At 28.5% G+C, this 27010-nt stretch overlaps 1 protein-coding gene across 1 annotated transcript; it reads right to left on the bottom strand.

Annotated features, from left to right (window-relative positions):
- Window positions 1-12368: 12368 nt before the first annotated feature.
- On the bottom strand, window positions 12369-26228 carry LOC132939638 (scoloptoxin SSD14-like). The gene is made up of 10 exons (XM_061006917.1): window positions 25964-26228; window positions 16317-16532; window positions 15553-15773; window positions 15071-15266; window positions 14645-14845; window positions 14190-14418; window positions 13926-14116; window positions 13595-13835; window positions 12994-13107; window positions 12369-12925 (listed from the first exon to the last, which is right to left on the bottom strand). Exons 1-10 carry the CDS (start codon window positions 26068-26070, stop codon window positions 12764-12766), a joined length of 1878 nt encoding a protein of 625 aa, XP_060862900.1. The 5' UTR covers window positions 26071-26228; the 3' UTR covers window positions 12369-12763.
- Window positions 26229-27010: the final 782 nt, after the last annotated feature.

The following is a 27010-nucleotide window of genomic DNA, read 5'->3' as shown; positions in this document are numbered from 1 at the left end:
GTTGTACCTACATAATATTATGTATGATCTCACTACCTATAAAGTCCTAATAGGCGTTTAGCTTTTAATATTTTGCTCCCATTAAGAAGTAACGGAAAAGTGTAGAAAATAATTTGTGATTGGATCTAAAAATAATATGATATATTTGTTTTATATATTTTGTGTCACTTATGTAGAAACTTAGTATTTTAGGGATTGTTGATTTTGCTTTCGTATTTGTGTCTATTGTACCTACATTGTTCAGTAATTGTACATTTGTAGCTATTTAATAAAATGTAAATGTAATAAAAAATGGACTTTGATGATTAAAAGCTTATACAAGGGCTTTGCGCTAGAACTAACCCGATACCCGTACCGTTACAGTAGCAATACCTACCCAAAATAATGACGATATCCAATAAAATTTGAAATTAAAAACCGCATACGAAAAATTAATTACGGTTTTTAATGTAAACTCTTTTCCCATGCCAAGATTTAAAAACTGTGTTATAAATATATAGAGTCTATTGACATAAAGTCTATTAACTCAATACGTCTATTAACGGTACGTCTTAAATGTATTAAATTTTTTTTAAAAAATCATATTCGGGGCAGTTTTAATTTGAAAAGAGTTTGTACCTATCACCGCATAACACTCCTTCAGTGGTATACAAATCTAAATATTTTAAAATGTAGTCTTTTAGTACACTTAAGAATACTAAAAATCAAAATTTTAATGAATTGTTTATTAATTATTAAAATAGGGTGAACATAATGCTTAGATGCTTGGTGTACATATCACACTGTATAATAAGTAGAATGTATATATGCAGTAGGTATACACATAGTTGTAATAGTTATATAAGAAAACAGGGGGGGGGGGCGCGGAGTGGCCGAGTGGACTAAGGCGTCGGTTGAGACGCGCACCGGCGTTGGTTCGATACCTCGGCCGCGGGCAGCATTTTTCTTCTGGCAAGTCACGGTGTCCGGAGAACAAGTTCCGCCATCCCCAACCCGGGCATGGCAGATACCTACGGGTGCCCACATGGAAATCTGCCAAAAACAACACACGCGTGTTACACCTTACAGTACCCTCCCCCACAGTTTAAAAAACCACCCAATGGCCTAAGTTGCCGTGGGTTAAACAATAAAAAAAAAAAAAAAAATAAGAAAACACAAAGCATGACTTTGGCGATAACATATTTTATCCCAATGTCGGTTAGCACTTAATATACAGCTTAATTCTAAATATACCAGTAGAAATAATAATTTATTCTTGTTATCGACTTTAAATCCGATAACGCTTTAATTGAAAGGTAGCTATTGAAACAATTATATTTTAAGAACTGAAAAATAAAAGTTTTATTCATTTCTAACGACAATATGATATTTTTGAACACGACCAATGAATTTAATATAGTTTAAAAAAATTAATCTCCTAGTACACTGCAGTTACTTATTATTGTTTCAACTTTTAAAATTGTTAACTGCACTTTTTACTATACATGTTAACATTTTATTATAGTGTAATTATACTTAAGTTGAATACAGTGATAAATATTTGTCGTCAGTTTAGGATTGTCTTAACTCAAGTATGGCAAATATATATATATATATATATATTATGTAATATTATTTAAAATTTGGATTATTGAGATTTTCATGTAAGTAACAAGGCAACTGGCAAGTAGGTACTCTTTCTATAGTTGTAATTTAGTTATAGATCCATTTGTAAAACTAAAACTTCGAATAAGTGTTGATAATTAATTATACTCCTTTACCGTTGATATTTAATTGACAAATAAATTAAAACAACTGTCACCACAATTGTCAGTTAAATTGATAATAAATTAAGACCTCTGCAAACCCTATTATAATTTTTCATCAAAACGACCTTAGCGACTAACAAAAATTAGAGTACTTCTAGTGGTTCGATTTAAAAAATGTAAAGATGTTTTATTTGGTCAAGTCTACTTTGCATCGGTCGGAGCATATTTTTATATTTTAGATATTTTTGGATATATTCAATATTCAAAATTTATAAAATGTAAAAAATGTATTCTCGTCAATAATTTGCTAAAATTGAAAAAGTGCCCGGACCGTTGCAAAGTAAACTTGTTTACCAACACAAACATATTTTCATTTTTTAAATCGAACCACTAGAAGTACCTTAATTTTTGTCAGTGCGACAGCTATTTCACGTCCATAAATTGGTTTTGAATATTTTCATCTAATGACTTTCAATCACTTGTGCATGTGCGTGCGTGCGACCATAAACCAGATAAGAAATAACAATGAATTGTATGTAAATTGATGGTAGGGGAGTATACACACACTAATGATCATTTACTACACACACAAAGACGATCAGTAATCGCAGGAACGAAATAATTGCCTAGACACAACTCCTTAAAAACGACTCATTTGCAGGGGCCTTAACAATAGGTATCAGTAGGGTTCAACGCTAATTTAAATATACCAATTTAGCCGTCGGTTAAAAATATTGCAAAACATTTCTCGTTAACAATTCTCGTGGGCTGCAATGCAAATCACAATTAAAACATTCTTTAGTTAGCTAGGTACAACAATAATTCTATGTTCAAATTTGTATGACTTGAATACGTAGTTACCAAATACGATATAACTTAGATTATAGCGTATAGGTACTAGATCTACTTGTAATACGTTTTATAATTATACCAATACCACCGAGGTATTAATGTTACAATTTGTGGTTTGTCCTTTTTTACTTTTAAAAACTTTGGAAAGTTGTTAATGCCATCCTATCAATGATAATTTTATTAGATGCAAAATTATTAAACTAACATATTATTATATAGCTTTTTCGGTGAAAATTATAAATATAAAATGCATTTGAATGCACTTTCGCACTGGGAAATCATCACTGTGACGCATGGCACAATATGGGATAAAATAAAATAATTATTATTTGGGATCTTTAGATTTTCATGGTTAGGCGATCGTGTGATTTTTATGTTTCAGTGAAGATGATATGTATTATAATTATGAGGCGGATTTGATGTTAGACTCAGTAAACCATAGGTACAAGAAAATCGTGTTCACAACATATGCCATGGGCATGGCTATGACCATTATTGGATGTTTATTGGTACTTTGAGTATATTCTGAAATTCAAATAGAACTGTATACGAACAATTATAGTGTAATATGACGTCTAAGACAAATGTTGACATTTAATTTTTAATTTTTTAGCGATTTAGCATACCTATTATAATATAATATGACAATGTTTTTTATGTATTGGGTAAAACGAGCCAAGCGAGGTATGTTCGTGATACATTAACAAAATATCTCATTGAATTTTCAGTTTTGGTAGTTATTAGACCTACGTATTCCACGCACCCAATGAATGTACATCAATTGATAGTGGCACAGGCACTACAGCTGGTAACATTAGACACCGTACTTATTTTGAGGTTCTTTATAAAAGTATACTTAATATAGTCTATATTACTATTACCTATATCGCGAATATACCTCACTTTAACCATCATGATGAAATATTTTACGTTATTCAATACGTAACCTTTATCTATCTAGATTGCCAAAAAAAAAAAATTGTGTGATTAAAATATTTTTCTATACTTGTTTATTTGTTCTTGCCATGTGCCATTTTTTTAAAACTTTTGTTTAATTCATTAAATTAAATTTGATTATTTATTATAAATATTTTTTAATAAATTGTATTTATAACATTTAATACCTAGTTTGTTTTTTTGCTTTTGCTAATTGCACTAAGTTATATATTAATGATACCTATATTATTTATATGCAGTGCTTTGTTACGGTTTATAGCCGCCTGAAAACAAAAACAATAACGCCTCCATGATTTATGTTAGTATATGACGATGGTAGGAAAATAGTGGAACTATTGGAAGTATATTTGATGTAGGTGGTTCTTCAATAAAATTCAATTTAAAATAAATTGATTATCTACACACAATTCGTCTCAAAACAATGTTAGCCCAGTGAAATTGCTACCTTTACATGGCACTGATTATATTTAACAGTATGTACTGCTAGTTCTATATAGGTACAACATCATCATTATTGATTATTAATCAAAAAGATTGTGAACTATTTTTGTTCGTACAAAAACCATGAACCAAAAATAATATTTAAATGTTAACATTATTATAATAATATGCTGTAATATTTATTACTTATAACCAAAAGTAATAACAATATTAACATATATAGGTGGGTATATGTTATGTTTTATTTTTGAAATATATTGTTATGTAACAGTATATAATATTATAATAGGCATGATTTTACTGATGTAAACGTTCAAATTCTTGAAATACAAATTTATTAGCCCTACAAATTGTGTTTTTATTTTCATTGCTTCGTACATTTAATACGAAAAGAAATTAAAATTGCATTAGGCTTCTCTTCAAAAATTAACACATATAACCATTATAATAATGTCAAATCAAATAACTAATTAAATAGCTTTAATTGTCATAGTAAAATATGTACATATATATTATTTACTTCTGTTTGTTTAGTTTGTATTGTAGGACATGATTGCTTGTTTTCAGAATGTTATAATAAAACAATAAACTATCGATTCAAGCCAAATTGATTAAATCAATACAAATGTTGTAGTTTAATGAGTTAATATGGACAGTTTAATGTCAAATTTACAAAAAAATATAGGTACACAGTATTTGTTACAATATAATATTAATAGATAGGTACAGGAACTTCGTATTCATAAATTCAATGAACTGTCCCATCGATCATCAATGTCATAATATAAAACTATGATGTTGTCCTTGAACATGAAAAATCAAAATACGAATATTTATTAGCCTTGAATTGGACATAGTTACAATGCACCGTAGAAATATTGTGTTTTGGATGTATAGGATATTGATAATTAGTGGTGCAGTATATTGTGTGGTTGACCACATTTATTTTTCTCACTCAAAATATTATATTATTATAATATGTGTTCAGCGTATAGGTTATCTTTAGTTCAAAAGATAATTTTTTATAATATTATTATGTATTGAATCCATAGTAGGTATGTATTTTATTTATAATATTCTTTTTTAGTTTCTAATATCGTAAATTATTATTATTTGTTGCAAACATTAAAATTTAAAACATCTGTTCGAGTGGATCAAACTATAAGGTTTCTTCTATTGATACATTGAAGGCTATACAATATATTGTGTTTTCACCTACAGCTATATATTTTGTTATTTGATAGTACTGGATGTAATTAAAGATTAAAAACAAAACTAACATCGAGCTAACTTTGATATATGCGGCTTAAGATTGTATTACGTCTATAGAACAATGTGATCTGATAGAGCGAAAAAAATCATTCGAGGTCCTCATGTAGATATTTTGTATTAATAATATTGCCGTTGACATATTATAAGCGTTTAAAAATTAAAATAAGTGTCTATGCTCTTCCGTTTTGTTTTTGCTTATTTGAATCCATGTGTATATTTAAATTGTAAAATATAATATATACGATCTCTTAGCTTTCAGAAGTGTTTAATATCTATTCATTAAAACTTGTATAGTGTATACAATGTATGCAACGTATAGATATGCATGATGTGTTATTTGGTTTTAGATTCTTAAAGAAGCTGTGGAGGTGGAGGTCGAGTTCAGGAAAGAAAACCAATGAAGAATTATTGGAAGAAGGTCCAAATATTGATCAGAAAAAAGTGACGTTAGTCACATACGCACTTTGTTTTATTATGATGCTGGCTGGTCTGTCAGTAAAAATGGATTGATCTCAGATCGTCTATTATGAAAATTATTTTTTTTTTTAATACACATATTATAATGTATAAAACATGTGTGCGAACACCAAGGCTGATTTTAGCCGGGGGGTGCATTTTAGTTATGATATTATTTTGATGCCTTTTATGTGGCCGTATGACTCTATATTGTTGTTGTGTTGTGTTGTGTTAGTGTGTTACCTCTGTACTAAATCAGTGAACTGTGGACCACGATAATATTATTATACTACGCAATTATTACTATAATAGTTATTTGTGACATGATACATTTTCCAAAATTCGTGTAAGACATATCACATACTATTAGTTTTTTGACTTTAAATTATAATTGAATCTCAAATTAAATTCTAATTTCCAAAAATGCAACAACATAATTGTAGGGTGTACCCCAACTATTGTTATCAAAATCAATTAATTTTTATCAACATTTAGGGACTTATTCTGTTTTTATAAAAAAACACGATTCCAACAACGATTTTAGCAAATAATATTCCATCTCATGCTATACACAGGTTTTATCTTATGAGTTACCAAGTTTTCTACTTCATTACATACTTCAATAGTATGTTAGGATTTTTTTTCGGAAACAAACGATTCGTGTTTTTAATAGTCACCCTTAAATATTAACTGAATAATGATAGTGGACTATAATATAATAGATCTTAATACTATACGGTTATTATTGTTATTATTGTAAATAAATAATTCTTAATTAATGCTATTATGGAAACTCGTTTAAGAACACTTATTAAATGATAATTTATATGTTAAGTGTCTATTTATTTTTAACTATTATAATGAGTACATAGATTTACCTAACATTACTATAATATACTATATAATAATGAGAAAAGAGATACACGAATATACGATTATAAATATATAACAGTTAATAATACATTTATTATATTGTTTACATAATATAATATAATTATTTTGCTGTATACGATTGTATAACTTAATTGTGATATTAAATAATCACAAATATTAATATTTGTAATAATAATTTACACTTAAACATTTATTTGCTGTTTAATGAATTATCTATAGAAAAAAATATTTTTTCTTAAATGTGAATTATTTTGTTATTTTGTATTTTAGTTTTTATCATATGTAGTTGTAATACCTATTGTTATTATAATATCGTAACATTGTAAAATTAAATGAATAAAATAAAATACATATTAATAAATAAAATGAAAAGAAGATATTCATTTAGGTTGGACTGTTTTCGAAAATGATTTTTTTCAATTGTAATATATAGGAATATACTAAAATATATTTAAGTTATATTTTAAAAGGCAAAGAAAATACATTTGTATACAAATAATTATGATAATTTTTTATTTTTTATTTAAATTTAGTTATTTAATTGTCGTTGTATTAGTTTAGTTATTTACTATAATTATTTCTTAGTAAAAAATCGAATGTATTCATTACTTCAGAATTCAGATGTACTTCCATGTACAGTAAGTGTATACCTATTAATCATTTATTAATTACTACTCTGTGTTGTTCTTTTAATTTAATTTAATATTTAGTTTTAAATCTCAGTATGTATATTACTTATTTTTGAAATATTGTTGATATGGATGCACTAATCTTGGAAGAAGTACGTAATAAGAAATATTATTTTAGCAAATATATATGTATATATATAAAAAAAACGGGTAAGTGAATACCACTCCGCTGTACAGTAAGTGTCGAGTGGGCCACGCTGTATTGGATGTGTTAAATTTGAATTAAATAATATGAAATCATTGCATACAGAAAGTGATTCTGAATCTTCATTCATACGGTCTGTCAGTCTGTTAAGTATTATTAAGTTTATTTTATGATATTATTACTTTTAAAGTAATTTATTTTAATATTATACATTAGTAATACAGTAGGATGAATTGAATTTTGCGAAAAAATTGCATTTGCAAATGTCATTAGTTGAGTAACATATAACAATATACTTACTTTTAAAGTTTCAAGTACGAATGAATAATATTTTTAAATTACAATAAAATAACTAAAATCGTCATTCTTCATTTAAGTATCTAAATTCGTTCTAATTTGAATCTACAAAAAAAAAAAAAATAAATATTTATTAGATGTTTTATTTACAGTACGAATAGTATTTCTAATTTTCAATCCTTATTAGCTATACGCATTGATCATACTATTTTTTTTTGTACACAAGCTTTTGAAAACTACCTACTGAGAATTAAAATGTTGATCTATTTAATGCATCAACTAGATTCACTTTCCCACCAGTAAAGATTCTGAAGCATTTTTTTTTGATTACTTATGGTGTACACATACACAAAAAAAAATACACACACATCATCGTGTAATCAATATATTCATCACTCCGTTCATAATCTAATATAAAGCGTTCAGTACTACAATGATACACCTACCTATTTCCTGTTGTAGTGTTATGTAACCTAACCTAAGCTATCGTAAAAATGTAATGTAGTTACTAATTGAGAGTCAATGCAGTGCGTTTAACTGTAAATATAATATACCGTCTGTCGATTATTTTAATTTATAGAATACAATATAAATTTCAGTTTCACTAAAACACTTTCACCAGCGTTTTAAACACAGAACGTGCCGGAAAAGACGTCAACGAGCAGATGATGATTTCTCGAAAACCATAAGCATCTATAGGTGGATCGTTGACAAAGATCTCCGGGACATATAAATACAATATTATACTATGGTTAATTTCAATAACGAACCTGGTGATCAATAGCGATAGTGTAAATACAAAGGTACCTTATTAGGTACATAGGTATTCTAATGAATCGTATAAGTTATATAATAATAGATTAGTTTTTAATGAAAAAAATTCATATTATTTAGAAATTATTTGTGTTTTATATTTTTGCCTCGAACAATAGTAAATTACTTTCTAGTTTCTTTATCAACAATTAAATTATATTAAAAATGTAAATTCGCAATATTTATAATTGGTAGTCCCTACTTAATTAACTACAAGTAATTGTTTTCTTTAAATAATACATGTGTCTAGCGTGTAAAGTGATAAAACTATAAAATTAGTTAAAACAATGTACTTATAATATATTTTATTAGTACCAAAATAAGTTTTTATAATTTAAAATTTTTCAATGAATTAAATAACCAAAACATTATTGTTCGAATTAAATCAAATAATTGTAGAACTGCTTATTAAATATGCATATATTACACAGTGGTAATAAAACTTATGTACACTATTATATGGTGTACGTGCTGGGGAGGTATGAATAGAGATTTCTACATTACATATTCCCCAAAACTATATTATAAAAGTATCATAGGTTCTCCTTTCCGTTAGTATAACCAGCAAATGAGTTAATTAAGCAAACAAACTGTAATGCTTTGTCTATTGTTAATTTATATATTAAACAAATTCTAATAAAATTGATACAATAAAAACTTTATGTTAATGAAATAATAGAAAAGAGGGTAGGAAAGTACATAGAACTGTCTTATACTAACTATAGTTAAAGGAGTTCCCCTGATTACCTACATGGGCATATGGTAAAAACAATACTTAATAATTTGGAAAATTATGTAAAGGTTTTAATAAAAGTTTTATGCGAAATTCAATCCACTAATACCAATGATATAAATAAAAACCATGTAAGAAAACCAATCAGTAAAATAATTAATGACTGATGAGAATATGTGTATCCTTCAAATTATAAAATGTTGATATGGGACCTGGCGTGGCACGGTGGTTGACTGCAGTCACTAATGTGTACTGTGGTCAAGCATAGTCCGGTAACTTCGGGGTCACTGACTCCCGGATGGGTAACCAGGTTTTTGGTGACAAATCCTTGCCCCACATAAAAACACGAGTTATACAAACCTCAACCCCCCCACAGACCCTATTGGGTAAAAAAAATTACATGTGTGTCTAAATATAAATATTTCCAACTTATTTATAAAATTGATGTTGGTTTAAGATAATATTTAAGATTTATAATTTAAATGCACTTGTATATATTTTATAAACTATGTCATAATTTAAATTGTACAAATATTTCATAGTAAATCAAATTACCTGTACCTATATACCTGTAGGAACTCCGTATATTGATACGAGCTTGGCTCGGTTGGTCTATAAAGTATATCGGCTCTAATTACGATAATTTACTCTAAGTTAATATGTCATCGAAGAATGCCTAAATAAATAAATAAATGATGATTTAACATCAGTAAAATATAGAATATGTAATATGTAGCTTGTAAAATAACTGTTGGACACTTTATAGAATAGTTGGACACAAATGGACTACGTCCAAATAAACGAAAGTGATGGATACCAAACTGCTATGAAATTGATTATTTTAGGTATGGAGGTATGTGGTATAAATATAATAATATTAAAAGTTTTATTTTACGATGAACAAATTACTAAGTTTTGTTTTCACTGAGGTTGTATTATTTTTAATTGCTTTAACATATATAATATATTTACACGGCACTGGCTTTTAATGTTTTATATTAAAAATGTAGGTACAGTATAACAATTGAAAACAATTTTGTAAACTTACCTATAGCCGATAAATGATCAACTAATAATTTATTATTTTTTAGAACATTAACTACGGCAACTGTGTTATTAGATTCATTCGAGTAAATCGTGGCTTTTAATATTAATGGGACTCTTATGTAAAAATGTTCACTACAGCCTGAATAAATATGAGTACCTATTGACTACAACTACTAACTACTTCTACTGCAATTACATAAAGTAAAACGTAAAAACGCATAAAAACACGTGATAATAGTTGTATAAGACTATTTACTTCAATAATACCACCTTCATAATTTATACTTCTACATAGTAAAATTATGATTCATGGAAATTCCGAGGCCAGAGGTTCGTCCGCATAAGTTGTTTGAGTGTTTTAATATACTATTATGTATATTATTTATCTGATATAGGTAAGTATATTTATTGTGAACCGATCCCTGTCTGCGTTACAACTCAAAAGTAAACAATAAAACCATTAAAGTTAAGTTGTGTTTACTAATTATGTATTTTTTTAAAAATAAGTACCTATTTTCAAAAATATTATATTCATTAAATTTTTTTATAAAAAGCATTTTGGCTTTAATATCATTTTCCAATAATTTATGACAGATTGTTGCAATCTTGTTTTTTTGAGTAAAATTACAAAAGACATCATGCAGCAAACTTTAAAAGTTATGGAACAATAAACAACATGTTTGTGATCCTCCGTAATTGATTTCAATGCGTGTTCGACGATCTCAATGCCCATATGTTTCCATTAATTTTGATGAACTATATTGAGTACATCGTATATGCTTTTTAAGATTGAAGATTAAACATAAAAATATTTTACACATTCACCTCTGTGGCTCTGTTTATATATTATCATAAAAACAATATACAACTTTTATAATCAACTAACATAAATGTTGTTAATACTGTTTTATAAACTATATAGACGAAAGAGAAATGGACTTTCGTACATAACATGCATAATGAGCTATAGCGGCGTAGTAGGTTTCTATAATGTGAAACCAATTTTGATCTTATTTCCTTCTATATACAAAGTTGTGAAAAAAACTTGCAAACGCATAAAATTCACTGTTACTAGTTCTATATTATTGATATACGCATCTACATAATTTAATAGATTTTACAGAATGTTTAATTTACTGTAATAACCGATTAGGTAATATACTAGTGTTTATGATTTTAAAAATCATAAATTATTTGGTAAGGTACTTATATAATATATATTATACAGATATAATATATTGAAGTCCGATTTCTTACCATAATGATATGAAGGAGTAGCTCTAAAAATAATAATTAGCTTTCGTACAATGGAATTTTTATGTGTTGTATGTGTATCTTTTAAATTATATTATTTACAATGTTATGCTTATGTGTTACCGTTGTCTATGTGACACGATTATAAAGAGTGGTTTATAATTGTGTAACACCTATATTATGAACCATGTTGTAATAGTTATGGACGAAATATTTATATATTATGGATGGATATATCTAGATGTAAAACAGTACCTATAATCTATATATATATATATCTTCAGATATAAATTATATGAAATCCTTAAGTTTATGCCGATGCAATTCTATATTATATATGAACAATTGTATATGAAATTGCATAAGCGACAGTCCTTTAGCCACAGCTGTTTATCAGAACACAAGCAGAATAATATTTATTTAGGTACCTACCTAATATAATTTTTTTTTCATTAGGTACTATTGTTGACTTTCGTGAAAATTAAATTTTTTACATATTACCATTGTCATATCTTATATGAATACGTACCACGCTTATTATATATTAATTTATATTATCTTCAAGCATAAACACAAAGTGACAATATTATACGGGGCAATTCACCAAGTATGCTGACTCGGGGGGCCTCATGTTCCATTTAGTAATTATTAATTTATTCAAATAATAATTTTTGAAACTTTCAAGTAGATTAATGGACCATATTTTCAAGCACTCAGATATTGAAAAGATGTTTCAATGTTTGCTTATAGTTTACTAATAATGAAACAAATTTGAGATTTTCAGAATAATTTATTTCTTAAAAAATATACTATCTTATATTCTTATCAGTTGTTAAATCGTTGGTAAACAAAACAAAATATGAAAAGGGCTACACATTTCCATAAAAACGATCTTATGGTATATGCCTACCACAAACCTTTAGAAAATTATCATTCATTGTTCTTCATTGAAATTAGAAATATTTACAATAGTTATATTGTGATGTATTTGCAATCATCAATTATAGTAGTTCGTTTAAATATAATATATATATACATATGTAAATAATTCATAATAATAAGTAAAATTGTAAGTTGCACATGATCTTGATCAAAATATATTAAATAAACAAATAATTCTGAGCAAACATTATCACGATTGGAGCAATCAATTAACATCACCGCATTAATATCCAGACGAATTTCCTTTCCGCCGGAAATCTGGCATAGCCTCGATCATTCCTGACGAAGACTTGGCAATAGCTGACGCTGCTGAACCACCCGATCCACCATTATCTTTCAACCTAATTACTGTATGACCAATATCTTTAAGTTTTTGCACTACATCCTGAAAAAATGAAAACATGATTTTAATAAAAATATATTATAAATAAATCTATTATATTTATATTATACCCTTGTCGTTCCGTATTCGTATTGAACTTGCATAGGCATAAGTTGGTGGTAAATTCTAGGTTTATCTATTACTTCTTTCAATGTTTGATTGTACCATAATTTCAGAGCGGACGACTGGAAAAAACATTTTTTTTTTTGTCATTACAGTGGTCATATATAATTAATATTGATTTTTTTTCATATTACATTATAATAAACCATATTTTAAATCAACACTATCATAAACAATATATTTTTCGAAAACCGGCTGAACTATATTCATACCTTAAAGCATATATTGGATAAATTCTTTTAACAGCAAACATCTTAACGTTTTGTTAAATTTGTTTATTACGCTGTAATCAAATATATTATGTATAGGTAATGTATACATATTATATAGATAGGTACAGTAGGTACACATTACACATAAATATTAATTAGGTTGATTTTAATCCTTTTAAATTTTGTAAAAAAAATACTCTCAAGAAATGCAATACGGTTTGAAATAATGAGCGTTTAATGTTAAAAGAATCACGCTGTATAAGGTTGCTTGAATGCAATATAAATCATTGAAAATCAAAGTTTTTAAAGTCAAATCAATGAGTTAATGAAATCTTACATAGGAAGTAGCAAGAGTGATTTTCGAACCTCCCGCTGCTCCTGCCGCGAGAGCAAAATCGCCTTTTTCGTCGGTAAATATAGTTGGGCACATAGAAGACATTGGTCGTTTCCCTGGCTTTATGAAATTGGACGGTGACGACGGAATTCCGTAATGGTTGGAGAGTCCGGGGGTAGAAAAATCATTCATTTGGTTATTAAAAATGATGCCGGTGTTAGGGGACATGAAACCACAGCCGAAACTAAAATAAATACAAAATACAACGTGTTAATAAACATTGTAATTTATTTCCGTGATCGATTTCGGGAAATTTATTTATCTATATACTCACTGTGTATTGATCGTGTTGGTGCATACGACAACGTTTCCCATCGGATCAATGGTGGCCAAATTGGCGGTTCCATGATTGTCTGGCATAACATAATCTGCTCCGTAGTATTTGGGGTCTGACGAAGTGAAGTTATCGGATATTTTGTTTCGTATGCTATCGATGTAACTGTCTGACTTTACTTTATCGTAAATCTAAAAAATGTCATTTATCCAAATGTATTATATCAATATTACACGTTTAAAGTCTCGGCTTAATAAAACATACTTGAGACACGTTGACAAATCTATGATCTCCTAAATGTGTTCTTTCGCCGTAACCAAATTTAAACGCCTCCACCAAACGATGTGCATCCAAGCCAGCATTGGGTGCAGGTAAAATCCCGTCCAATATGCGAAGAATGAATGCTAGTATTATGCCAGAACCAGGAGGTGGCCCTGCATGTATTGTGTATCCATTCTTTAATTTTACGGAAAACGATTCTTCAATTTCAACACTGTAAAACATAATAGTATAACGATTGTTTTTATTAATTTGATATTTAAGAAATTACGAATGACTTGTAATGAATAATAATTGATAGGTAATTTAAATAAAACATTTGTATCTTGTATGCAAAACTATCAAAAATCAAAACTGATTTTTATTATTTTATTTTTCTTATTTGACCATAATATTTACAAATAAATGTTGAATATTTGATTTAAAAAATGTATACTTACTAATAATTTGCTAAATCTTCTTTTGTAATAATACCGTTGACTTTTTTTAAATCGTCTACAATTTTTGATGTTAATGATCCATTATATATGGCATCTACACCTTCCTCTGCTACGGTTCTTAACGTTTCTGCCAACTTTGGTAACTTGTAAATTTCTCCAGTTTTCTTTGATCGTCTGGTATTTTCATCGAAAAATGTTTGTCTACAAACAAATTATGAATACTTTTTTACGCGATTAAACAATAGGATAAATTAAAATGTATTTAATATTTTTATATATTTCTTATAATACATAATATAATTTAATTCGTATAAAAAATGGCTTAAAATTTTATAAAAAAAAATATATTTTTTTTGAAGAATTAATATCGATTTAGGATATAAATGTATAGACAACAATATTCATTCTCGTGATGTATTATCATACCTGAGCATTGGATCAGATTTTATTAATTCTACATCATCCTTCAAACTTATTTCTAGATGTTTACTGATCTTCATGCCATCTTCACATAATTTTATTGTTGGTTCAAAAAGTGATTTCCATGAAACTCCACCACCGTATAAATGATAAATATCTGAATAACCCTTAAATGCTCCTAGAACTCCAACAGCCAACCCTCCTGAAATGTTTCAAATAAAAAACAAATTGATAAATATTTATAAAACAATGCAATTTAGAACCTATATTAATATCATAGATACCTAACATATTTAAATATTATGTAATATATACATAATCATAATATTGTTTATGTAAAAGCATAAGTTAAGTAATAAATAAATAAACATACAGTCATATCAGATAATATCAGGTTCGCAAATTTCAAAGAAAAACCCCCTCCCCTCCCAAATTGAATCTACAGTATCAAATAAAAGCTTATTTAAATGTATATTTGTAGTATATACCGTTTATAGAACTCATTGGATCTTTTACAAACATGTTCGTTTTTGCTGCAGCTGGAGCTGTTTCACGAGCATTGATCGACATTACTTTTTTGGAAGTGGCATTGTAAAAACTCATTATAAATCCTCCACCAACACCCATTTGATGAGGACATAGGACACCATCACACAAAATTGTAGCTATTGCGGCATCTATGGCATTTCCACCTTTCGCCATCACATCCCTAATTGACAACGCACAAATGTATTATTTTCAGCATCTCAAATGTTTGAAATATTGAAAAAAAATAACAAAATTATGTGACATTTTTAAACTAAGTTTTGTTGCAGACTGCAGCTGACAACCAGAATCTAAAATACTATAATGTTTTAGGTACATTCTGTTTTATGAATATTATAAACATGAAAGTTCTGTAAAAAAGGCTAGTTAAATTTAAAAATAGAATACATACCTAGTATTTAGTAATATAATATATTGTATTCATACACCTACAAATATATTTTTTTTGAACAAAAGCGAAATTACTAGTTTACTATTCGCAATATTTTATTGCATAGATCATTATGAAAATAAATAAGTACTATAAATTCTAAAGTAAAAAATAAACGTGATTGCCTGCTTAAAAAAAAAATACTTTATATAGTATTTAACATGCATGATGCACGCGATCTTTTTGCAGATAATGTAGTCGTCAAAATATTGTGGTTGATTAAAATTACTATTGTATTTAAAATCAAATGTATAATATTATATTGATTTGCTTTACACTCCGATTTGTGCGCACGGTCCACCGTTTGATACGACACCGACCTTATGGTACAACCCCATTGGCATACTTGATGGTGGCAATGGAAATTCCGGGTCGGGGGTTCTGGTTTTGACCCCAAAATATTTTGTGAATACGACTATGGACGCAACTGAAACAGTGAACAGTAGCACCACTCCGACGAAAACTAGGATAATACATCGTTTTGACAGTAATCTGGAAATAAACAATACAGTACCACTGAATGATTTTTTAGGTAGTGTTTAATAAAAAAAATATTGTATGATCGAATATTGTAGGGAATAATAATTACAGTTTGTTTTCAATATAAAAAAAGGTGGGTAAGTGGGAACAGCTCTGTTGTACATTGGGTGTCGCGTGGGTCACTGTAACCGATATGTAACATTTGAAATCTAATATTATTATGATAAATGATTATCTATAAGACTATAATCTATGATCATTAATCATGATATATGAAATTTGAATGGAATTAAATCATAGTACCATACATTCATACAATCATGCGTTGATATTTATTCATAATTCATTAGTGTGTAATATACATTACATCTATATATTTTACGGTCATAGTAAACTTAAAAAAGGTGGACAAGTGGGCAACGCTCTGCTGCTCATTAGGACTCGTGTGGGTCACTGTAACGGATGTATTATATTTGAGTTCAATAATATAGAATCATTTTATACAAAAAATGGTCTGTCAACCTGTGTTACCATAGGTATATTTTATAATAGTATTGCCATCAAAGTAATTTATTTTACTATTAGTAATACAGTAAGTTGAATTAACTAACTTAAAATATCTATAAAAAAAACCAAGTTTATGTATTTTTTTAGATTTTTTGGTTGAAGTATGAACTAATTATGAGAACTTTGTTTTACATTTTCAATCATTAGCTACATCAATTGAACATTCTATACATTTTAACTACGAAATAATTTGTAAATTTTTTATTGATTTTCATGCATTTTGTTAACATTTAAACTTTTAATGCTTATAAAAAAAAATCGTGACTTTACCTATATATTTTAATATTTTAGAATTCTTATTATAAAACTTATGAGGAAACTTGTATTACATTTTTAAGTTTTTCGACCCAACGAAAATTATTTATCAATATTTATAGAAAAAACTTTTCAATTTTCCATTGTAACGGGATAAAACGGAGTGCCCATTTAGGTGGCGCACTCTCGTGGCCCGTTACCCCACCGTCACCTGCAAAGACTACCGCGCGCTCGTGCGATTACAGAGTCGGCGAAACATCGGCGAACGCCCAAACCCAACCGCCCCGCACAGCCACAGATAGCGCCCATGCAGTACCCGATTTCCGGACGCCTGCCGCCCTCCGGGAAATCACTGATTAAATAAAAACCCCTCAACTTAAAACCAAAGTTGAAAGTAATCCAGAATCCAGACCAGTAGAGCTATCTCCCAGGATATTTTAAGTGGTTTTAGGTACGACCGGACCACCCAAAGAGACCAAAACCGCTACCATAACACCACCCCTATCGCTACGGCCAGACTTAACATAAGTATGGGCCAACGAGCACAGCAACAGCACCCTTCGTCCCCTTCGCTGAGTGCGGCGAGCTAGTAAACCGGCCGGTACTTGGTTACCGGTAGACACGGGAACTTCCGCCAAACAATAGAACAGCGCCTTGCCTCCAGTCTGCAGAAGCCGGCCGGTATTTAATGACCGGCAGATACGGTGATGCCACAGACTGTTCCCACCAACTAGTGACGTTCATCCGTCCAGTTGGCTACCCTGTCCGCTATCGTTGTTGAGAACGCCGAGCCATCGCCGCCGCCGTCCAACCCGTTACGCCCGTTTATCCGAGAACGCCGAGCCGTTGCCGCCGCCGTCCGGACCCAGTTGTACCGCTACCGTTATTGAGGACGTCGAGCCATCGCCGCCGCCGTCTGATCCAGTTGTGCCGCTAAGTTTATCCGAGAACGCCGAGCCGTTGCCGCCGCCGTCCGGACCCAGTTGTACCGCTACCGTTATTGAGGACGTCGAGCCATCGCCGCCGCCGTCTGGACCCAGTTGTGCCGATACCGTCATTGAGAACGTCGAGCCATCGCCGCCGTCGTCCAACCCGTTACGTAAGCCTATCCGAGAACGCCGAGCCGTTGCCGCCGTCGTCCAACCCGTTACGCCCGTTTATCCGAGAACGCCGAGCCGTTGCCGCCGCCGTCCGGACCCAGTTGTGCTGTTAACGTTATTGAGAACGTCGAGCCATCGCCGCCGCCGTCCAACCCGTTACGTAAGTCTATCCGAGAACGCCGAGCCGTCACCCGACTGTACCCCGTTGTACCATCACGACCGGAGCAGTACGACATCCACGAGGCTGCCCCACAGACATATACCTCATACCAATCCACAGACCCACATCGTGAGTTCAATGTATGATTCCCAACACTAAATGTATTCCCAGATAAATCATTTGTATTTTTGTAAACTCTTTGAGTATTAATATTGATCAGTAAAAGAAAATATTGTAAAAAATTGGATCAAAAAATATTGTTAAAATATTAGTTGATGAAAATAAACGAATTATTCAAGTATAACCTAAACGACAACCGTCTGTTTTCATTACACCATGTCTATAAATAGCTAAAAAATATATATAATAAAAATATATTTTTTTAAATTTGATGTACCTATATAATATGGCTATTTCTTTTCGAGTAAATCATAAAAACAAAATCAATTTTGTCCAAAACTGGTTTTGCATAAAAATTACATATTTTATTTTTTTGTTTTTTTTTTATTTTAAAAACTACTGGGAATGTTTTACTTTCCCACTCTGCTCGGAATCTAATATGACACATTAAAAAAAAAATATGACAATGTTTTTAAAAAAAAATATATGACAATGTTTTTAAAAAAAATTTGACAAACAATAAAATAAATAAAATATTTTTGATTTGTATGTAGCCTAATGAACTTGAGCCGAAATTAGTAGTAGGTATCCCGTAAAATCTCGGGACGCAACTAGTAAGCCACCCAGTTCAATATAAATAAAAATAAAAATAAATGGACACAAATTAATTATATATTTTGGAATATGTTTTAAATACTAATATGTCCCATACCATGTACCTATATCAGGCTATATCACGATTTATGATAATATTATCTTAAATCGTGACCTATATTCAAGTGTGTTCGAGGAGCATACTAATTACCAAAGTGGCTACATATAATTTAGGTGTGGTATCATGACAAACCATGATAAGTGAAACGACAATTCAAACATTTATATACCTTTTTAGCTTGTACTTTTTAATAATAATTTAAAAACACCGTCAAAATTGTAGGTATAATAGTCAATGATAATAGTAGTAGGAAAAAAATTATATTGAAATTAATAAAAAAATTAAAAAGTTGGCAGATATCTGATTGATAAAAATTGTCTTTATCGTATAACCAGTAGGTATCTATAACCACAAAGAACCATTAAGGTAACTATAAGTTATATACTATAACTTTAGTTATAGCTTAGACCAGCGTTTCTCAAACCATGGGTCGCGACTCGCGGTTATGATTACGGTTATTTTAGTATTTTAGTATTTTTTATAATTTATTTTATTTATTTATTATGTATTTATTATTCGGTATTGTATTTTATAAAAATTCAATGATAAAATTAATTATGATAAAGATATTATTTATTTATGGCATAGGTGCTTGATTTTTTTTTTAGCAGGGGGTTGCGTACCCAATAAAGATTAAAAAAGTTTGGGAAACACTGGTATATAATGTATATTAAGTATAAGGATCTCCCATTCATGTATATTATGTTATTATCTACGGTAATTTGGGCAAACATTGCTTAGAAAAACAAAGTATAATAATTATTTATTTTAATAATGAATTAATGATTCTAAATAATGATGGATGTGATACATAATTCTAATTGTAGGCCCAATTAGTCTAGTTAAAATATAATCGACTATACGAGGAGTTCGAAATAGAAACCGATATGATTTTTTCAAATCCCATAGGTGGAATAAGTAATCAATAAGTAATCGGGTCAATCGCACATTTATCAGAAGACACTAAATGATAAAGCCAATTAACATTGAAGAAATACAATTTGATAATATTTATAGATAGTCTAAATCTAAATTAAAAATGTTATATGTATTTACAAATAAAAATCTCTTTCTTACAAGTTTGATGTTATAATAATATAATATTATTTAAATAGGTACGTTTTATCATAACTTTATTAAAATCAAACGTTAAGTGACGCATGAATTAATTATAAAACTATTTGAATATAAGTATTATAGATAATTAAAGAATAAAAAAAAATTTTTCAAAACGAAATAAAAATCAGGCGGAAAAGGGTTAAACTACTGTATGAGACAGAAATTCAATTTATTTTTAAGCCATCCTATAGTAATAAATAATAATATTCACTGAAAATTAAAGTATAAAGCTGGTAGCATTGATTATGAATACTATAGATCGCTCACTGAGGTACAAAATACGCTAAGCTAGGCTTATTACTTATTATCTGACTGGGTGACGTATCTTATAACCTGGCCGCCCAATCATTTCTGGATAATAACACCTGCAGGATCGTTATATAGTAAATCTAGTGCAGCACATTTTGTACCGCAGTGAGCTAGTATCCATAGTATTCATAATATCAATGCTAGTTTGTAGGTATAATATGAAAAACCAAATTGAATAATGTTCATCGTTGGAAATTTATGTTATCTGAATATGGCTATGAAATTATTAATACGCCACAAGAGGATCAATTTAAATTTTCAACGGGTTATCTAGAAGTGTATACCTAATACACATACATTAATAAATAATAATAAAATTATTACAATTTATCACCAACTAAAGTCTAGAGTACCTAGTCAATGAAAACTATATAACGCATATAACATAAAAAAAACTATTATTTTTAATTCAAATATTTATCAATTTGGTAGTACAAATTAGTACCTGTGTATACATATAGTATAAATAATTATATATTTATATTTATTATCACTATGCTATTAATTTTCATTTTTAAATTACCAATTAAGTGGATTTCGTACCCTTTATGTGTTGACAGTTGTAGTTGACTCCGTCTTACTAGGTAACGCATAATATAAAACATTTTATGTTCAGAAGAATCCATTTTACTCTGTAATTTTTAATACTAGAGTGAATTGACCTAATACGAAACTTAAAGGTAAGATTATTATCCCCAAGTAGGCTTTTATTGATATTTTAATTTTAAAGCAAGTTATGAGCATTTTAAAATTGTAAATTTTAGATGCGGGTACGACGCCCTCTTAAGTCAAACTTTATAATTTAATTTTCAATAAGTGTAAAATATTAAACCAATTTTTAACAGTTAAACTATATTATTATACAATTAAGGATAAGAGCGTATACGACATAATACATAGTAATTAATTAATTATCACTTTAAAATTTAAAAAAAAATGTATAATCTTACTATTACCTACTGATACTTTCAAAACTGTTGATTCCAGAATGCATAATGATCAATATTCAAAGAACAAATTAATAGCTGGGTAGGTAGGTAACGTACACATAATCAAAAAGTTGTGTATTTATTAAGTTAGGCGTCAAAAAGCATTTTATGTAAACAAAATATGTGCTATGATGAAAAGATTTATTATATCAATTTTTAGAATAATAGTAATAATACGATGCGACAAAAAAGGATATTCAGGGTGTAATAATAATTCATTCATGCCAGTACAAAAATAGTATTAATTTACAAAGCCAATAAAATACACTTCTATATAGTTTTATAATGTCTTGTTTGAATAATTGAATTCAATTCAAAATAAAATATTGAAAAAACAGTATATTAATAAACCAGTTTTTAAATCAGCATCTTTTAAATAATATAAAGATTAGAAAATTAGGTACAGAAATTATTTTGAAACTTCAGAATAAACAAAATATCGACCAACATTGTCGAAAACTCAGCTAAAGGAAAAGAAGATAGGAGAATTAATTACTAATATTCATTATTATGTGATGTTATCAATGTATAATTAGAGTCAATATTTCTAATCGTCTACAATAATTGTACTTTGTACTAATACGCGTATTATAGTCACGTAAGACCTTGCCAAACTACAAAAGTATTTAGTAATTTATAGCAAGGTACTATATTTGTATAATAGTTAAAAACGAGAAAATCATTTGTAGGTAAGTGTTACTATTTAATTAGTATTTTTTTTGTAGAATTGGTGTTCAATAAAAAAAATACTAGAGATCTAATAGCTATAACAAGTTAAATATTTAAATTCTGATATAAATACCTAAGTCATTTTAAAATTGTAAAAAATTTAACAAACAGCATAAGCATTTTTGTATATAACCATATAGTAATGGTGATAATATTATAGGTGAATACAAAAAAAAAAAAAAAAAATGAAACATTTAAAACAAATTATTCAATCGGGTTATCAATAATTGGTCATAAGGTACACTAGTTGATTGTAGCATTTGAGTAGGTACCTATATTTGTAATCTGTGCTATATCAGACCCAAAACTGATAAGATGCATCTAAAATAAGCCACGTGTATTTTGCACAATATGTAACTTTATCACGTGAATTTACATCACTTAAAAATCTACAGGCTTACAATTTGCACAAAGTCTATCAGTACCTACTCAATGTCTTATAGGTTAACAAAAATGTTTCACATATTATTTAACGATTACCTATTATATTAGTTTTTATTACAATACATATTTGTCACGTCTATTGTTATAATTGGCCAGTTGTACATTGTACAATAATAATTGTAGTTCAAAGCAAATTAAATTAGTTTTACAATAGCTATTATAGCTATTTATATACTGTAGTATAATAACTTGATGTTGCTAAAGCATTATTAATACAAATAATATTTTTAAAAAAATGGTTTGTTCAAATTATTATAATTTAAACATCATAATTTTTATTTGGAATTTTGGATGTAAGCCAACGACATTAAATTATAAATATACTAGACGTAAACTTATTATGTTTTTAAGACTATAGGATGATACATAGCGATTCTTACAGAACATGAGTTGTTTTTATAAACTTAGCAGAAATACAAAATAAATAACATTTATGTCTGATGGGTAGAAATTATTTATGTAGGTAGATAAACACTACACATTGTTCCAAATAGTTTAGAAGATCGACGATGCTGAGATATGGAGGATATAAATATAATATGAAAATATATGAGACATATCAAAGAGCCAATTAATATAAATTAATTTGTGATATATTAATGAAGTTGAGGACCGAAACGATTTTCTTATTTTGTTGTAATTCAAAAACAAATAACCGTCGATAATTGACATTTTCCTCAAATATTAGTATTTACTATACATTAAAAAATATTTTTACTCCTTTTGAGCTATTTATAAACATTTAAAATTTAAAATTTTTAAAATTAAAAATATTTTCATTTGGTTGAAAGCTTGAAAATTTAATACAAGGTTCTTCAATAGCTGTTATAATAGCAGTTTGGAAATATTAAAGATACATAGCCATGATTTTTTTTGTATGCATTTAAATTTGAAATGTTGACAACATTCATCAAAATCATGAAAATTTGCAAATTTATTTTGTACCTAAAATATAATAATATTTTTCGTGGGTACTTGCAGCTTTTAAAGTAGGTATATTATTAGGTATATTTTAAACACACAATGACATTTTCAAATGTAATGTATTCGGCAAAAATTAATTCAACCTACTATGTTACTGTTAATAGTAAAATAAATTACCTACTTTAATAGCAATATTATCATAAAATATATTCAGTGATATTATAGGCTGATAGATCAGTTTCGGTCGGAATCGTTTTTCGGACCATAGTCATTTTCCCCTAATAATATGAGATACCATAATTCTCCACTATCCAATTTCCTCAACAAAAAAAAATAAATGAAAAAATCTTGACCATTTTCCCCCATTCTTCATTTTTCTCCAATAAGGAAATTATTAAGAATATAATTTTATATATATATCAAAAAAAACTACTCTTATAGTTATTAACAATTACATAATATTTTTTCATAGTATAATATTATCTTTTTGTTAAATTATGTTTAATTTTAATAAAATAAATAGCTAAAAGGCCTGAAATATCGGTTGAAAAGTTTAATATTCGGAAGAAAATGAAAATAATTCTAGTCCAAAAAAACGTTTGGAGGAAAATGGATACCAATCTTTTTTAGGAGAAAAACAGTATCTCATTTTTTGAGGAAACTGGACCCACTCGTTTTTCTTACACAATGATTTACCATAAAATTTAAATTTAATATATTTATATCAGTGGCCCACACGACATCTAATGTACAGCAGAGCAGTATCCACTTGCCCAGCTTATTTTTAGATTCTAAGTGGAACGATGAATGTATTAATTTTACAATGATGTATGTTTTTTTTAAATTAATTTTTTTTTTTTTTGTGTTTCTGTGTATACGATAAGTAGTCGAAATAATGCTTCGATATTCAACTTTAGTATCTTGTTCGATGGGAAAGTTAATATTGTTGGTGCATTCGGGAGGTAAAATTTTAAAATTCCCAATAGTTTTCAAAAGCGCCGGAAAAAACAACATAAAAATTAAGGAAAAATGGGAATTTTTACGCAAAATCGGTTTTCTACAAAATCGATTTTGGTTTTTGGTATAACTCTATAACAAACGAACGTATATACATGACATTTTCACTGGTAGTTTATATTTGCATTTTCTATACATGATAAAATTTTCAAGATATTTTGATTTGTTTTGAACTGTTTAGGAACATTTTCTGTTTCCAATTTTTTTAGTTTTTTTTTTCTATAAATATCAATAAAGTTTTATTTGTTTGGTAAAAAAGCGTAAAAATTTAATGCAAGGCTCCTGATATATTGTTACAATAGCAGTTGAAAATATTAAAAATACATAGGCCCAATTTTTTTTGTAAGCATTTAAAGTTCAAATTTTGACAACATTTATCAAATTTAAAATTTAATAATTATTTTGTAGTTAAAAATATATTAAATGTTCAACTTTTTTAGCTAAGGATTGAAAACAAGGTTCCACGTAAATAGGTAAATATATAAATTACTTTATTCACAATAATATCATCAAATATACTTAGTAATATAATAGGCTGACAGACTGTCTTCGCTCAGAATAGGTTTTCTTATACAATTATATTATATCATTGAATTCAAATTTAACACCATCCATTACAATGTTTCACTTGTAACCTACTGTACATCAGACCGACATCCACTTTTTTTAAAATCTATATTTGAATTTCAAATGATAAAAATAAAAGTATTTTTGGGCAGTTAATATCGAAAATATAAAATAGAGCTTAGCTAAAATATGTACTCCTGTAAAATCATAAAAATGCTAGTAATAAATGAAATAACATAATATTATAGTATCAAATATGTAATATGGAGAAACCATTATAATGAATGTTTCTTTAAAAAAATTATAATTGATCAAAAAATACCAAAAACGCATACTTTATAATCTTTAATTCAATGATAACTATTTTTTAAAACTATATAAATTCGTCCCAAATCCGAAGCTTATAAATCAAATTCTTGACAACTCACCTAGAACTGTTCTTATGTGGAGATCCTAATATCGGCGTTTTGTCATTTACGTCAAAGGACGATATATTTACATCGGAATCGACATTATTATAATTATTTTTATCCATTTGATATTATGGAATGAAAAATAATTACGTTTATGGAGTGTGAAACAAACTAATGATTATCATAAAAATCGAACGGAACGGACAGCTGCCAAAACCGGAAGACCGTTACTGCGTGGTTCAGAATCAACGACTTATTAATCACTTAGCCAAGTATTGTGGTATTAGTTTTAGTAGTAAACGTTGTCAGTAGTAGTATTTTTCGATATAAACCTAATGTATTTTTTTTTTTTATTATTCATTATTAGATAAATTGTACTGCCATGTTACATGTTACATGTGGTAGTGCATATCACGCAAATATATAACATAACTACAACCGTTACTAATTAATGCTCAATAATCGAACGTACCTGATAAGTGATGACCAATGACCATACTACCCATTAAATTTTCGAGCATGCTAATAATTTGACCGTATAATATATACAAATAAAGCAATATCAATAAAACAATATTAATAAATGAAAGTTATTGTTAGTGCTCACAATTAAAATTAAATATTTGATTGATTGCTTCATTCTGGTGGCTTATTTAGAAATATACGCTGGCGCCACTTATTGATGAAGGTGGGCAAAAATAAATCCAATTTTTTCTAGTGCAATTTCTCAACTATTCCCCTAGAAAATCATTTCACCATAATCTATTGTTGATTTTTTAATATAGGAAGTGAGTTCAGGGTAATCAAATCACATAATCTCTTGATATCAAATATCTCGGCATTACTCTTGATGAAAAACTAACTTGGGGCCCCCACCTTAAACTAAGAAGACAAACCCTCAACAGCTGACTATGTCTACTTCGCCCAATCTTTAAATCAAAGCGATTAATGTATTATGTATAAATATTTTTTGCGACCCATATTCCTAATATGTGATCCAAAATTGGCGCTGTGCTAAGCCGTCCCAGATTCACACTATATACAAGCATTCCAGTAAACATT

The sequence above is a fragment of the Metopolophium dirhodum genome, chromosome 2 (assembly GCF_019925205.1).
Source record: "Metopolophium dirhodum isolate CAU chromosome 2, ASM1992520v1, whole genome shotgun sequence".
Lineage (NCBI taxonomy): Eukaryota > Metazoa > Arthropoda > Insecta > Hemiptera > Aphididae > Metopolophium > Metopolophium dirhodum.
Note: the sequence above shows the minus strand (reverse complement) of the source record. Positions and strands in the feature narration are given on the sequence as shown.

Bases quoted from the DNA above. Each gene is read 5' to 3' on its own strand.
- LOC132939638 (XM_061006917.1), bottom strand. From the start codon at position 26,070: ATGGATAAAAATAATTATAATAATGTCGATTCCGATGTAAATATATCG. The intron at 14,419-14,644 runs GTAAGTATACAT...TATGTTTTACAG, and splicing joins GAAGATTTAGCAAATTATTA to TGTTGAAATTGAAGAATCGT. The intron at 13,836-13,925 runs GTGAGTATATAG...TATTTATTTTAG, and splicing joins ACCAACACGATCAATACACA to TTTCGGCTGTGGTTTCATGT.